General features: G+C 41.2%; 1 protein-coding gene across 1 annotated transcript in view; it reads right to left on the bottom strand.

Moving 5' to 3' along the window:
- syne2a (spectrin repeat containing, nuclear envelope 2a) overlaps window positions 1–14,237 on the bottom strand; it is a 203,218-nt gene extending 188,981 nt beyond the window's left edge. The window contains 8 exon segments of the mRNA XM_070435847.1: window positions 1,680–1,786; window positions 2,180–2,379; window positions 2,540–2,751; window positions 4,228–4,320; window positions 4,719–4,796; window positions 9,789–9,884; window positions 13,295–13,356; window positions 13,851–14,237. Coding sequence (XP_070291948.1) covers window positions 1,680–1,786; window positions 2,180–2,379; window positions 2,540–2,751; window positions 4,228–4,320; window positions 4,719–4,796; window positions 9,789–9,884; window positions 13,295–13,356; window positions 13,851–13,905 — 903 coding nt within the window. The 5' untranslated portion in view covers window positions 13,906–14,237.
- Window positions 14,238–15,085: the final 848 nt, after the last annotated feature.

Here is a 15,085-nt window from a genome sequence, read left to right as displayed (position 1 = left end):
TATGTTCTTGAACTAATTATTTTAGAAATCGCCTACAGAAAAAGTAGTTGGATAATGTAGTTGCTATTGGCAGCTTTAGTACCCTGGTCGGCCTTCAACTTGAGTTATCCAATGAGAGGGGGCAGCACTGAGCTCGTCAGCACCGTCACTTGAGTATCTCTTCTCTGTCCTCTCTCGCCTCCTTTTGAAAAATCTATTCAGTTCCTCCACATTGAAATGAATGGTGGCCAACTTCAAAATTTGCTGCTGTGACTGATTTTACACAAAATCTTTTACACTATAAATAAATTAAATTTGAGAATAGTCTGCTGTGACTGATTTTACACTAAATCTATGATGAGTCTATGACATTTCAATTGAGTTCCTCCACATTGAAATGAATGGTGGCCAACTTGAAAATAGGCTGCTGTGACTGATTTTACACTAAATCTATGATGAAGGTCCATCCATGTAGTCATCATAGATTTAGTGTAAAATCAGTCACTGCAGCCTATTTTCAATTTGGCCATCATTCATTTCATTGTAGAGGAACTTAATTGATTTTTCAATGCCATAAAGGAATAGATATTGGTGTAATATAACCAACATAGGCTGAAAATTTGTGTTACTGTGTCATCTCTCCTCCGTGACGCGGAAACCAATAAGTGGTTAAGTGGTCGAGGAGTGTCAGTTCGTTTGTAGGCAAATGGAAGAGTGTCTTCCCCTCCTCAATAGCCACGTTTCATCGAGGACACTCATGTTTATCCTACCACGGAAGAGTTTTGAAATCTGCCACACCCCCTTTGAATCAGCTTTTGTTTTGTCATAGGATAAAAACATGCACACGTTTAAAAACAATATGCTACTTATTGTTTAATCTATAAAATGTCTTGCACAACTAACTTAATTTGTTTTGAGCACTTTGCACATTTATTTTGGGATCCGCCCCTGTAAACATCATTTGCCTGATGTGGAGTGGAGAAGGACCATCTCTTTTCAAGCAAGAGCATTTTCATCCACGTTCACTCTCCTCGATTAACTTTGACCTTTTTCAAAAGGAGACGAGAGAGGACAGAGAAGAGAGGAAGCAGGATGTGAGCAAATCTAATTGATAAAAGGCCTATGTCTCTATGAGACGCCATCTTAACCGACTTCATTTGGCTTCAATGCGCTATTAAGTCTTCACATAGGAATGAATGGTGTCACGTGATCGATGGCTTTGTCCATTTATATACTGTCATTGGAACAGACGGACGGAAGGAAGGACAGATGGACAGACAAACAGACAGACAGACAGACAATTATGAACCAAAGGAAGATAGATTGACAGGAAAGCAGGAGAATGGGTACATCTCAATAGTCTTAACATCCTCTGCTTCAGCTATGCTAATTTAACAACTAAACATAACATTGGTGAAAAGCACAATGCACTTTGACTGAAGCTTATAATAGGATATTGCTTCCAGCAGGCACATTCAAAACTGGAACTCGAAGGCAATTCAACTGGCTGATTTTCATTATTTCCCTCTAATCAAGGACTGATTTTGACCTGGGACACCAGGTGGGTGCAATTAATTATCAAGTAAAACAGAAAAAACAGCACCACTCCGGACCTTCAGGCTCGGATTTGCATACCCCTAGCCTACAGTATACTGCAAGTGAGTTGCACAGAGAGGGAAAATGGGAATGTGACCGCTGACCTGCAGGTCATCATCGTCGGGTGGTGTGGGGAGGTCATTGGAATACTGCAGGAATTGGGCCACATAGGTCATGATGGACTTTTCGTCTGGGTCTTTCACGTCAACGTCTAAAATGAAAAGAGACAGAGCCACATTCAATGAAACTCACATAGTAATGTTTATGTAATGTATATCATGTAACGTACAGTATATTGTCTTGTTTCTTTGTCAACATCATGGTATCACCTTATGAAGACCGACTATCTCCTCTCCTTTTTTTTTTTTAAAGGAGTTCCGATCTCCTTTTGTATTGACAGGACAGATGGAAAGTTTGGCGATCGGGAAAAAAATATCTAGACCGGGCACAGAGAAGAAGGGCACCGACAGGGGTGGTTGATTTGAGACTCGAACCCCCGTCGCCAGGGGGTATGCATCGTCCGGTGTCAGTAGTGTTACAGTTCAACCAGACTCCGGCATTCTACCATGTTTTCTTGTTTTATTTCATATGGACTGGTCCTCACCCTGGGGCTCCAGCAGACGGGGGATGTGTAGCTCCTGCTCAGCCAGACGGAAGGCCTCCTCCAAGTTCTGCTGGTTGCTTCTAGACTGGGCCTGAGTTAGGTCCACCAGGTCTGGCCTCAGAGAACACAGGATGCCCAGGAATGCCATCCCACTGCGCCAGCTGCACTTAAAGTCCTTGACACTGAGGGAGCAGTCAGCCCTGGCAGGACGGAAGTAGGATTGGAGAGAGAGAGAGGCAATAATAAATAAATAAGTAATAAAAAAGAGAGAAAAAATATAAAGAAATCATGCATGGTGGTGTTCGTGTGTGTCTGTTTATGTCTGTGTCTATTGTACAAATGCATGCAAGTGGAACCCACCTTTGGCACTGGTCTCGGACCCACGTCAGCAGGGCCTTCTTGGCCGAGACGCGGAAGCGAGTGTGGAGGGGCGAAGCTCGCCCGCGAGGGGCAGGACTACCTGGGGTTGGGCTTCCCAGGGCAGGGCTACTGGAGCGAGAGTCCAGACTGGCCAGGGAGTCCAAGGAAGAGTGGCGTGAGCTGAAGGACAGTGTGCTGGCCAGCTCCTCAATCTGGAACACAAAGAAGATAGCGACTGAATATTGGGGAACACTGATTTGCATTGGAAGAGAGTACTTTTCCTCAAAATAAAGTAGTTTACATTGTATTATAGCTATTCTCTAACAGTGTTTCTTTCTTCTAGGTTTTATTTCCAGGCCACTGTGCTTCTGCTTCTCCTTGCTCTTTGGGATCTAGGTCAGGTTAATGTGAAAACACTTGTGCCTGATGTAAAAAGGGCTTTATAAACACATTTTATAAACCAGGGTCATACATCTGGTCCTACTAATCAGACCCCCTTGAATGTACTGTCGCATTTCAATTTAAAAATGACATATAGCCACCCCACACTACCTCCCTGTAGTCTCTAAACAAAAAATCCTCCCTCTTCTGTCCTTCTCTATAGAACCAAACTGACTGAGAACACTCCTGTAAGCTGTTATATTCAGCATTGTTCCTGGGCAGAAATGAAACGCAGTCTATTTCCCAGGGCTCATCTACACTACATGAATGGAGAGTCTCTTGTACTTTGAGGCCATTGAAGCCATAGGTGTGGTTAAAGAGACAGAATTCATCAATGACAAAGGATGTGTTCTGTAATGTAATACTGTATTATCTAGCCATTATATCCCTGATATCAAAACCGACATAGTCAGAAAAGAAGGGTTTTGCGGGAACTCACATTGCTACAGGATGTTTCATTTTTGAAATATTTATAAAAATGCCAAACTAAATGTTCCCTTTTTAATATGAATTAAGCTTTTGTGCCGACCACCACACAGTACAATCACTGGTCTCTGGACATTTCTTAAGTCATCTATAAACAATGTCTATGAAGCAGCAATGCCAGTATATTGAAATGCTAGACAATATAGCATGAATAGCCATGCCAATGTACAGTGGTCCACTGTCATATTATGTTATATCTTTGCATTATATCATTGCATCCACATTTAAACTAACTATTGAATGCACAGTGCAAAACATTGCTTGCTTGTACCGTAAAAAAACAACAACATAATATTGGCTATCTTTGAATGTGAGAATTCGTCAACAAGGGCCTTTTCACAAAAAAGGCCCTTACTGAGCCGAGCCAAATCAAGCTGACCTGTAGTGCGCTGGCCTGGTTACGCATCCACCATAGTTGCTGGAAAAGTGCTGGAATGGACCGTGTGAAAAGAAAATATCCAAGCCAGCACAGAACAGTTCGGTTCAGCATGAGGGTACGGCCACACAGACATTTTCTTGTCCAACAAATTACAAATTGAGCAAATAGTTTTTCAAAGGGGGTCCTCCGTTGATGGATAATGGACAACAGAGATTATTGTCTGTCTGCTTTTGTGTATATGCAACTAGTCCAAAAAAGTTGACGAGTTTTTGACAGACAGAAACGGAAAATGATGAATGCATGTGTTTTCTACATCTCTGTTTGGCTTCAACCTGATAGTGTGAAAAGAGTGTGTCATGGGATAAACTACGCAGACACCCACGTGACAGTGGAGGATGATGGTCCATATGAGGCCCAGGATGATGGAGGGACGTCCCTCGATGATGTCCGGGATGTTGATGTTCACCAGTTTAACCTGGGTTTGGGTTAACAGAGGCATGTTATTAGAACAAGCCAACCCCTGACACACCATTCAGAGCGACTTACAGTTAGTGCATTCATCTTAAAACAGCTAGGTGGGACCACATATCACAGTCATAGTAAGTACATTTTTCTTCAATAAAGTAGTTATCAGCAAAGTCAGAGCTAGTAAGAGGGAAAAGAGTCAAGTGCAAGTGTTAATTCACGAAAGGCACTTACATTATTTAGCTTAAATATTAATGATTTTTTCTTGTTGCGATTGCTATATGCTTTCTCCAATCAAAACACTTAGAAAATATCAAATGTATTATTGTATTTATAAAATGTATCATTCATTGGGCATAATTTCTCTGCCTTATCAGATTCTTCCCACACTCACACATCCGCTCTTACCGATTTCTTCTTGAGGAAGTTCAAGGCCGTCTGAATGTTACCCCTGTGCTGAAAAAACCCGTGGCCCCTCTCCCGTTTCTGTGACAGAAAAAAAAAATCAACATGTTCCCTGAATCCCAAAACAACCTGTAGCCCCGACCCTGAGTGAGTCAGTCCCGAATTGGAGGGAAAGACTGGTGGCGTTCCAGGCCGACTACATTGCAGTCGTGTAACGTGGATCAACAAAGGATTGCATACTATGTCATCGACTACACAGTCGGGCACCGATTGTTATATTATATGATGTGGTTAGCCGATATCACCTATCCCGGCAGGGTGAGTGCAGTATAACTGCAGTATGTTTCAAATACTGAGTCCAAAATGACATTGTCTTTTTTACTGCTGTAATTTTGCAGTGTAACTGCTGTTAGAGTGCAGTATAACTGCAGTTATTCTGCAATTACTGCATTCAAAAACCCACAGTCGACTGCAGTTAGTGCACTTTTAAAACTGCAACCTTTTTTAGTAAGGGTGAGATCTGGCAGGCGACTGCAATGTAGCCAGCCTGGAACTCAGACAAAAGCAACTTAGTCATGAGTGAATACATTTCCCTATGGGTGGCCCCAAAGGGAATCAAACCCACAATCATGGTGTTGCTATTGCTATGCTCTACCAACTGAGCCATACAGGGCCAGTGAAAGTCAGTAGTGCTACAGCCTTCCAGGACTGTTACTGAATGTCCCTTGTGGCATAAGGGGTACCTTCTTGTCCATTTTACCATGTACAATTACTTTATGAATTGTACTGTAAGCTGCCAGGTCTCCCTTGAAAAAAGGGATCCCTTATCTCAAGGTACTTAAAGGTTACATTTATAAAATGTATAAATAAAATAATGCAAATCTGCTATCACTGCATTTGGTAGTCCCAAATACTGTCAATGTTTTGTAGATGTTCAATAGATGATCAACTGTCATTTCAACTAACTAGCCACTAACTAGGGATGTGCTTCTTTCCCTTTCAAGACGATTCGATATGTATCTAGTTACATGGGCTCCGACTAAATAAAGGAATGATACATTTCAGTTTGAAATTATTTGATGCGATTCGGTTTGATTAGAGCAGTGGTTCCCAAACTTTTTATAGTCCCGTACCCCTTCAAACATTCAACCTCCAGCTGCATAGCACCGGGGTCAGCGCACTCTCAAATTATGTTTTTTGCCATCATTGTAAGCCTGCCACACACACACTATACGATACATTTATTAAACATAACAATGAGTGTGAGATTTTGTCACAACCCGGCTCGTGGGAAGTGACAAAGAGCTCTTATAGGACCAGGGCACAAATAATAATATAATAATCTTTATTTAGACATCTTACATATAAAACCTTATTTGTTCATAAAAAATTGTGAATAACTCACCACAGGTTAGTGAGAAGGGTGTGCTTGAAAGGATGCACATAACTCTACAATGTTGGGTTGTATTGGAGAGAGTCTCAGTCTTAAATAATTTTCCACACTCAGCCTGTGCCTCTATTTAGTTTTCATGCTAGTGAGGGCCGAGAATCCACTCTCACGTAGGTACGTGTTTGCAAAGGGCATCCGTGTCTTAACAGTGCGATTTGCCAAGGCAGGATACTCTGAGCGCAGCCCTATCCAGAAATCTGGCAGTTGCTTCTGACTAAATTCAATTGTCACAGAACCGCTGTTGCATAACCAGCGCACTTCTGTATGTTGTAAAAGCTTTACATGGTCGCTGCCCATATCATTGCATAATACAGAAAATACACGAGAGTTCAGGAGCCTTGCTTAAACAAAGTTAACTATTTTCACTGTAGTGTCCAAAACGTCTTTCAAGCTGTCAGGCATTCCCTTGGCAGCAACAGCCTCTTGATGGATGCTGCATTGTACCCAAGTGGCGTCGGGAGCAACTGCTTGCACACGCCTACCACTCCACTATGTCTCCCTGTCATGGCTTTTGCACCATCAGTACAGATACCAACACATCTTGACCACCAAAGTCCATTTGATGTCACAAAGCTGTCCAGTACTTTAAAATTATCCTTTCCTGTTGTCCTGGTATCCAGTGGTTTCCAGAAGAGGATATCATCCTTAATTGACCCCCATAAACGTAACAGACATATACCAGGAGTTGTGCCAGGCCCGCCACGTCTGTTGACTTATCCAGCTGTGACGCATATACTGTGAAGCAAAACATCTCCTGCCATGTCACTGATGCGTCGTGAAACAGCGTTGTTTGATGAAGGCATTGTCTGTAAAGTTTTTTGGGCCTTTTCCCCCATTATTGTCCCAGCCATATCCGCAGCAGCAGGAAGAATTAAGTCCTCCACAATAGTACGGGGTTTGCCTGTCTTAGCCACTCTGTAGATCACCATATAAAACACTTCTAGACTCTTCTTATTAATGGCATCTGTTGCTTTTATACGTCGTACTATTCAAAAGTCGCCTTTATTCTCGCTTCAAAAACTCCTGTGGCTTATTTTTCAAATTGTCATGTTTCGTTTCTAAATGTCTGCGCAAGAGTGAAGGTTTCCCGCACGAGAGAGAAATGGTTAACCTTTTGTCAATAGGGGGAGCTGTTAGCATTATTTTTTTTTTTACATTTCCAAATTAAACTGCCTCGTACTCAATTCTTGATCGTACAATATGCATATTATTGTTATTATTGGATAGAAAACAGTCTATAGTTTCTATAGGAGTTGAAATTTTGTCTCTGAGTGGTACAGAACAATTTCTACAGCACTTTTCATGACAGGGTTCAGATTTCAGAAATTTTTACCTCTGATCTGGGGTCTGTTTATAAGGCCCACAGTGAATGCTATGAAGGAACCGACACTGCCTACGTCTTCCTCTGGGTGTCTGTAGTCATCAGTTTCAATGAAATCGATGGGACGTTCACAGCATTATAAATGACAAAAATGTTACAGAGACCCTCTTTCTCAATGTGCGCCTCAAGCGTGAAGGCATCGGACTGTCTCGTTCCAAATCGTTTTCTAACCAGGAATATTTCTCGGTCATGTTTTTCAGTCGTTATAGTTGTTAAAAACACATAATGTAGTGAATTTGAACGTTTTATATCATTTTATATCCGTTTAGTGCGATTTTGAGGAATTTCTTTGTTGTGCGTTCTGAAAGTTTGGACACACGTTTTAGGGAGTCGGTCGTTGGTGATGGACATTTCGAAGGACAGAGGACATCTATCGACCAAAAGACGTTTTATAAAATAGAAAGGATACATTGCCAAGAATATGATGGAAGAAAGCTCAAGTAAGCAATATTTAATATGATAAACCGTGTTTCTGTCGAAATATTTTAAACGCATCATTCGCATTTTGTTTGGTATACGCTTCACTTGGCCAACCCTGTATGTGAAAAGTAAGGATAATTTTAAAAATGTAAATCCGCGGTTGCATTAAGAACTAATTTGTCTTTCGATTCCTGTAAACCCTGTATTTTTTAGTCAAGTATATGATTAGTTTCAATTAAACTAGATCACTCTGATAGATGACGTCAGACATATTGAGGCTTGATTTCCTAGTATTTTTATTGTGTACCAGGTTTTGTATGGCTAAATATGCACTTTTCGAACAAACTGTATATGTATATTGTAAAATGATGTTACAGGAGTGTCATCGGAAGAATTTGAGAAGGTTAGTGAAAAATTAATATATTTTGGCGGTGATTACGTTATAAGCGCTCTTTGGTGGAATCGATGCTCTGGGAACGTTTGTTCATGTGGTATGCCAACTTATCATTTATTGTGTTTTCGCTGAAAAACGCTTAGAAACTGAAATATGGTCTAAATACAAGAACTGGGTCTTTCCATTGCTATCCTTTGTTCTATTTTATGAAATGTTTTTAGTGATGAGTAAATTGGTCATTACACGTTGCTCTATCTAGTAATTCTAGTCGATTTGTGATGGTGGGTGCAATTGTAAACTGTGATTCTTACCTGAAATATGCACTTTTTTCTAACAAACCTATCCTATACCATGAATATGTTATCAGACTGTCATCTGAGAGGTTTTTTCTTGGTTAGTGGATATCAATATCTTAGTTGAGCCGAATTGGTGATAGCACCTGAAGGAGTAAGAAACTGATGGAGTTAGAATAGTGGTGTATTTTGCTAACGTGTTTAGCTAATAGATTTACATATTTTGTCTTCCCTGTAACACATTTTAAAAATCTGAAATGGTGGCTTTATTCACAAGATCTGTATCTTTCATCTGGTGTCTTGGACTTGTGATTTAATGATATTTAGATGCTACTATCTACTTTTGAAGCTATGCTAGGTATGCTAATTAGTGTGTGGGGGGTGGGGGGTGCTCCCGGATCCGGGTTTCTGAGGCAGTAAAAGTTAATGTGATTGGATGTTCATTATTTGACTAGGCTACCTGTATTTGACATTGTGTTGTTATTTCGCTGAACACTAGACGGTTTAATTTTTGGGGGGGGCAGTGAAAATAACCTCACCCAAATGTATAGATAGCCCCATTGGAAAATATAGATGTGAAGAAAGAATTGCCTAGAAATTACATTGGTTGTCACTCAACTAATAAAGCCGAATATTGCGCAAGCCATTTTACAAACATTTGACTGCTGAAGGTGACGTGCAGATGTGCCAGATCAGGAATAGGCCTACCTCTCATTGGTCAGCGCAAGCAATTTTACTAGGCTACTGATATTGCCTATGGTTGTTTGACCTGCAAAATAACATGTAAATCAATGACTGTCAACATAATTACACGCTTACTTCGACACTTAAGAAGAGGACACAGTTGTCACAAAAGAAGAGAGGTATTTTCGGAGGGTAGAAAGAAAGTAATTTTTGCAAAGAATGTTAGTGAACCGGCAATTTGTAATGTTTAAATCAATTTTCTGATCGATGCATGCTACATTTGGATCGGCTTGGGGTCCCGCAGAGAGATGCACTTGTATCTTAAACATTTGAACCGGGACCGATGGGTATCGGTGAATCGTTACATCCCTACCACTAACCCCAACCTTAACCCTAAGCCTGACCCCTATCCTAACCCTAAACTTAACCCTTTCATGGGGGGGTCACTCACCATGCGCTGGCCGCTCATCACCTCGAGCAGGTCAAGGAGGCGAGCCCCATCTCTAAGGTCAGAGAACAGGTCCAGCACTGTTGTGGGAGGGCTCCTCTGGGACAACACAAAGAACAACATCTCTGTTATAATCCATGAGGTACTGTAACTCATATGATGAGTTGGGTGGATAGACAACTTCATGATTATTGTTAGCTAGGCTCAGATTGGCTGATCCGAAATATTACAAGAGATGCTGAAAACCCACTACCTCTTCATGCTATTCAAACTTTTTATAAACACATCATGATATCATATTGGAGCAAATTATATATATTGCACAGTGAAGTGAAGGGGGGGGTTGTATTATAAACTGGTTACCAACGTATTTAGAGCAGTAAAAATACATGTTTTGTTATACCAGTGGTATACGGTCTGATTTACCATGGCTTTCAGCCAATCAGCATTCAGGGCTAGAACCACCCAGCTTATAATTCTATACAAGCTACAGAAAAGTTTAAATCAGTGAAGAGGCCTTGTGTATATAGGTCTTGTTACAGAGGTAATAAGATATAATAGATCACAGGTTATCACTTTTATGATGAGAGACTGAAGTAGTTGGAATCTGGTGCTGAGCAACGTGGACGTGGGAGTGGCGGTGGGAAGCGGGGTCAGCTCACCTTACAACCTGCTAGCCTGCTCCCACWKMYMWRKMTMTATWTATAYWTTWKYYYYYWRWCGWGYWRCSCCYCYKKYRMKWMMYTGTKMAATSWSTCACYRYWYGKMKMSYWGTGMYWWKSYYYYAMTGWKSYSRYSRSMWCAKTRRRRSMWWRKCACWRSKMKMCRWRYRGTGASWSATTKMACARKKWMKYRMMRGRGGSGYWRCWCGWYWRRRRRMWAAWRTATAWATAKAKMYWKRKMWGTGGGAGCAGGCTAGCAGGTTGTAAGGTGAGCTGACCCCGCTTCCCACCGCCACTCCCACGTCCACGTTGCTCAGCACCAGATTCCAACTACTTCAGTTTATGTATCTTAATAAATACATAAAAACCCTCCCCCACAGAAATATATAAAGGATATATATATATATATATAATATATCCTTTATATATTTCTGTGCGGGAGGGTTTTTATGTATTTATTAAGATAGGACAGTGAAGAGGAAACAGGAAAGATGGGAGATATTGTGAGTCAAAGGGGCAGTGGGTCGGATTCAAACCCTTCTCTGGTATACATGTTTGCCGGAGTCTGGGATACTAAGCGCTGGACCACACAGGCCACACTCCTCATGTTTTTAACCTGAAAACATCGGAGTGATGGAAGCCTTCGACAGTAATGACAGCTGATTTCAGTTTTTAGCAACCGATCTGCCAAGAAGTGTCTTTGTAGTCTCATGACAGTAACAATTATCTACAGAAGCTTATGAAGTTGGCTTTGTGCCAAACCGTGGCTGGCTCGTGTGCATCTTGCATGCTGGCCTCACAGAATGGTAATAAAGTTCTAGTATATGACGCTCATAACAGCATCATGTCGAGACTAAATGAGGGATGTTTTACGTGTGGTGCTACCGGTTAAGTTTGGACAGGGCATTGCAGATGAGAGTGGTGAGGTTATCCATCTTAAAATAGCATTGCAAATGAGTGGTGAGGTTATCCCTCCTAAAATAGCATGTTTCAGTTGAAAAGTGTCTCTTCGAAAGTCAAATGGAAGGGAAAGCTGTGACGATTTATCTCCAGATATCTGTGTCTCTTCTCTGTTCTTTCTTTTTATGTTCATAACTTAAACCTATACAAGTTCTATCTGTCCAGGCAACAACATACAGTTGAAGTCGGAAGTTTACATACACTTAGGTTGGAGTCATTAAAACTCATTTTTCAACCACTCCACAAATGTCTTGTTAACAAACTATAGTTTTGACAAATCGGTTAGGACATCTACTTTGTGCATGACACAAGTAATTTTACCAACAATTGTTTACAGACAGAGTATTTCACTTAAAATTCACTGTCTCACAATTCCAGTGGGTCAGAATTTTACAAACACTAAGTTGACTGTGCCTTTAAACAGCTTGGAAAATTTCAGAAAATGATGTCATGGCATCAGAAGCTTCTGATAGGTTAATTGACATAATTTGAGTCAACTGGCGGTGTACCTGTGGATGTATTTCAAGGCCTACCTTCAAACTCAGTGCCTCTTTGCTTGACATCATGGCAAAATCAAAAGAAATCACCCAAGACCTCAGAAGAAAAACAATTCAACCTCCACAAGTCTGGTTCATCCTTGGGAGCAATTTCCAAACGCCTGAAGGTACCATGTTCATCTGTACAAACAATAGTACACAAGTATAAACACCATGGGACCATGCAGCCGTCATAGAGCTCAGGAAGGAGACGTGTTCTGTCTCCAAAATGTACAAATCAGTCCCAGAACAACAGCAAAGAACCTTGTGAAAATGCTGGAGGAAACAGGTACAAAAGTATCTATATCCACAGTAAAGCAAGTCCTATATCAACATAACCTGAAAGGCCGCTCAGCAAGGAAGAAGCCACTGCTCCAAAACCTCCATAAAAAAAGCCAGACTACGGCTTGCAACTGCACATGGGGACAAAGATCATACTTTTTGGAGAAAAATAGAACTGTTTGGACAGAATGACCATCGTTATGTTTGGAGGAAAAAGGTGGACGCTTGCAAGCCGAAGAACACCATCCCAACCATGAAGCATGGGGTGGCAGCATCATGTTGTGGGAGTTGCTTTGCTGCAGGAGCGACTGGTGCACTTCACAAAATAGATGACATCATGAGGGTGGAAAATTATGTGGATATATTGAAGCAACATCTCAAGACATCAGTCAGGAAGTTAAAGCTTGGTCGCAAATGGGTCTTCCAAATGGACAATGATCCCAAGCATACTTCCAAAGTTGTGGCAAAATGACTTAAGGACAACAAAGTCAAGGTATTGGAGTGGCCATCACAAAGCCCTGACCTCAATCCTATTGAACATTTGTGGGCAGAACTAAAAAAGAATGTGCGAGCAAGGAGGCCTACAAACCTGACTTAGTTATACCAGCTCTGCCAGGAGGAATGGGCCAAAAGTCACCCAACTTATTGTGGAAGGCTACCCAAAACATTTGACCCAAGTTAAACAATTTAAAGGCAATGCTACCAAATACTAATTGAGTGTATGTAAACTTCTGACCCACTGGGAATGTGATGAAAGAAATAATAGCTGAAATAAATCATTCTCTCTGATATTATTCTGACATTTCACATTCTTAAAATAAAGTGGTGATCCTAACTGACCTAAGACAGGGAATTTTTACTAGGATTAAATTGTCAGGAATTGTGAAAAACTGAGTTTAAATGTATTTGGCTAAGGTGTATGTAAACTTCTGACTTCAATTGCATGCTATACATTTTAGACTGATGTTGCCTGACACAAGCACGCATGCACAGACACAAGCACGCACGCACGCACGCACACACACACACACACACGCACACACACTGGACTTTCCATCTTTAGACTCACCTTAGATAGTTGAGCATTGATCCAGTTGGTGAAGGTTCTCTTCTGAATCTGTTCTTGCTCCACTATTGGGAAAAGAAAGGCGCTTCATTACATAGCCTGCATCACAAATGGCACCCTATTTACAGTGCAGTACTTTTTACTAGACCCATGAGACTCTGGTCAAAAGTAGTGCGGTATGTAGGGAATAGGGTACCTTTTGGGATACATTCAATTGGTGGTACAACTGGTGGCTAGAGAATACTTTGGCCCAAGAGTCAAGAATCATTTGAAATTAGTTATTTGTTCCAACATAGAAGAAAAGGGTCAATATATCAGAAATATATTAATAAATAGCATAAATTTACCGTGTTACAGTATGTCTTGTTCACACTTTGAGTATGATGCATTCATCAGTGAAATCACTATGAACTTGAATTAATCAGTCAGAAATTCTCCATTGCATATGATGTATGCAATATCCATATAACTTTTACAAAAATAGACTGAAAAACACACATGAAAGATCTTTAGACAACTGCTACCCAAATTAGGATTCGACCGTTCAGGCTACACTTACCAAAGTCAGAGTATTCAGGGACCTCTATCTCCATTTCAGATTGTTGACCCTCCATTCTTAAGCCGCCCAGTGGATCATGACCAGACACAAAACTCCACTCTGTCTGTCTCTCTCTGTCTCTCGCTCTCTCTCTGTCGGACTCTCTTCTCTGCTTCTCTCCTTGAGTATCAGAGTATGATGACCAGACACAAAACTCCACTTACAACTCAAAATATCTCTCTCTCTCACTCCTGCTCTCTCTCCCTCCCTCTCTTTCTCTGTGGTTGCCGACAGGTTATCTTCAGACCATTCCTTACAGTGGGGCAAGGTTTCTTCCTGTGCTAATTAAGGATAGCTAGAGACAGCTTTGGGTCTGGGATCTGGCCACGGTGTTCATGATACATGACGGGACAGGATCCAAAAAATGTAAGACACACACACCACCCACACTCACACCCACACCGGCAAAAAGGGTTTACAGGGCCAAAAGACTGCACCACTTAGTGCTACATGACAGGACAGGCTCCAAGACCGTGAGACAGCTTTCTCTCTCTCTCTCTCTCTCTCTCACACACAGACACACAAATCAAATCAAGATTCCTTTATACAGCACATTTCAGACATGGAATGCAATGCAATGTGCTTCACAGGAAAAACGAATATTACTACACAACAACCATATGAGGATAAAAAACTAAATAATAACAATAAAAACTGAAATACTAAATATATCCACAGTTTCGGCACCCCTCAGGTTCTCTGGCAGGCTATTCCAGAGGCTGGGAGCATAATAACTAAAGGCTGCCTCTCCATGCCTCTTGGTCCTAGGCTTTGGGATAGTTAAAAGGCCAGTGCCAGAGGACCTGAGGGACCTACTGGGTACATAACTTAAAAGCATGTCTGACATGTATTGGGGTGTACAATCACGGATTGATTTAAAAACCAATAGAAGAATCTTAAAATGAATTCTTAAACTCACAGGCAGTCAGTGCAGAAAACTTAAAACCAGTATGTTTTGCCAATGGCTTTCTTGGGTAGACCAGACAGGAGAGCGTTACAGTAGTCAAGCCTCTCTGTAGCAGTCTGAGAGAGAAACGGCCGCACCTTGGCAATGTTCCTCAGGTGGTAAAAGCTATTTTGGTCACATTCCTAATGTGCAATTTGAAATTAAGTTCAGAATCTAAAATAACACCTTTATTGCCCGTGAATTAAAATGTGTGGCCAGATTCTCTCTCTGTGGTTTGGCTCCAACAATA

Source organism: Salvelinus sp. IW2-2015, linkage group LG28, assembly GCF_002910315.2.
Source record: "Salvelinus sp. IW2-2015 linkage group LG28, ASM291031v2, whole genome shotgun sequence".
NCBI classification, from domain to species: Eukaryota; Metazoa; Chordata; class Actinopteri; order Salmoniformes; family Salmonidae; genus Salvelinus; species Salvelinus sp. IW2-2015.
Note: the sequence above shows the minus strand (reverse complement) of the source record. Positions and strands in the feature narration are given on the sequence as shown.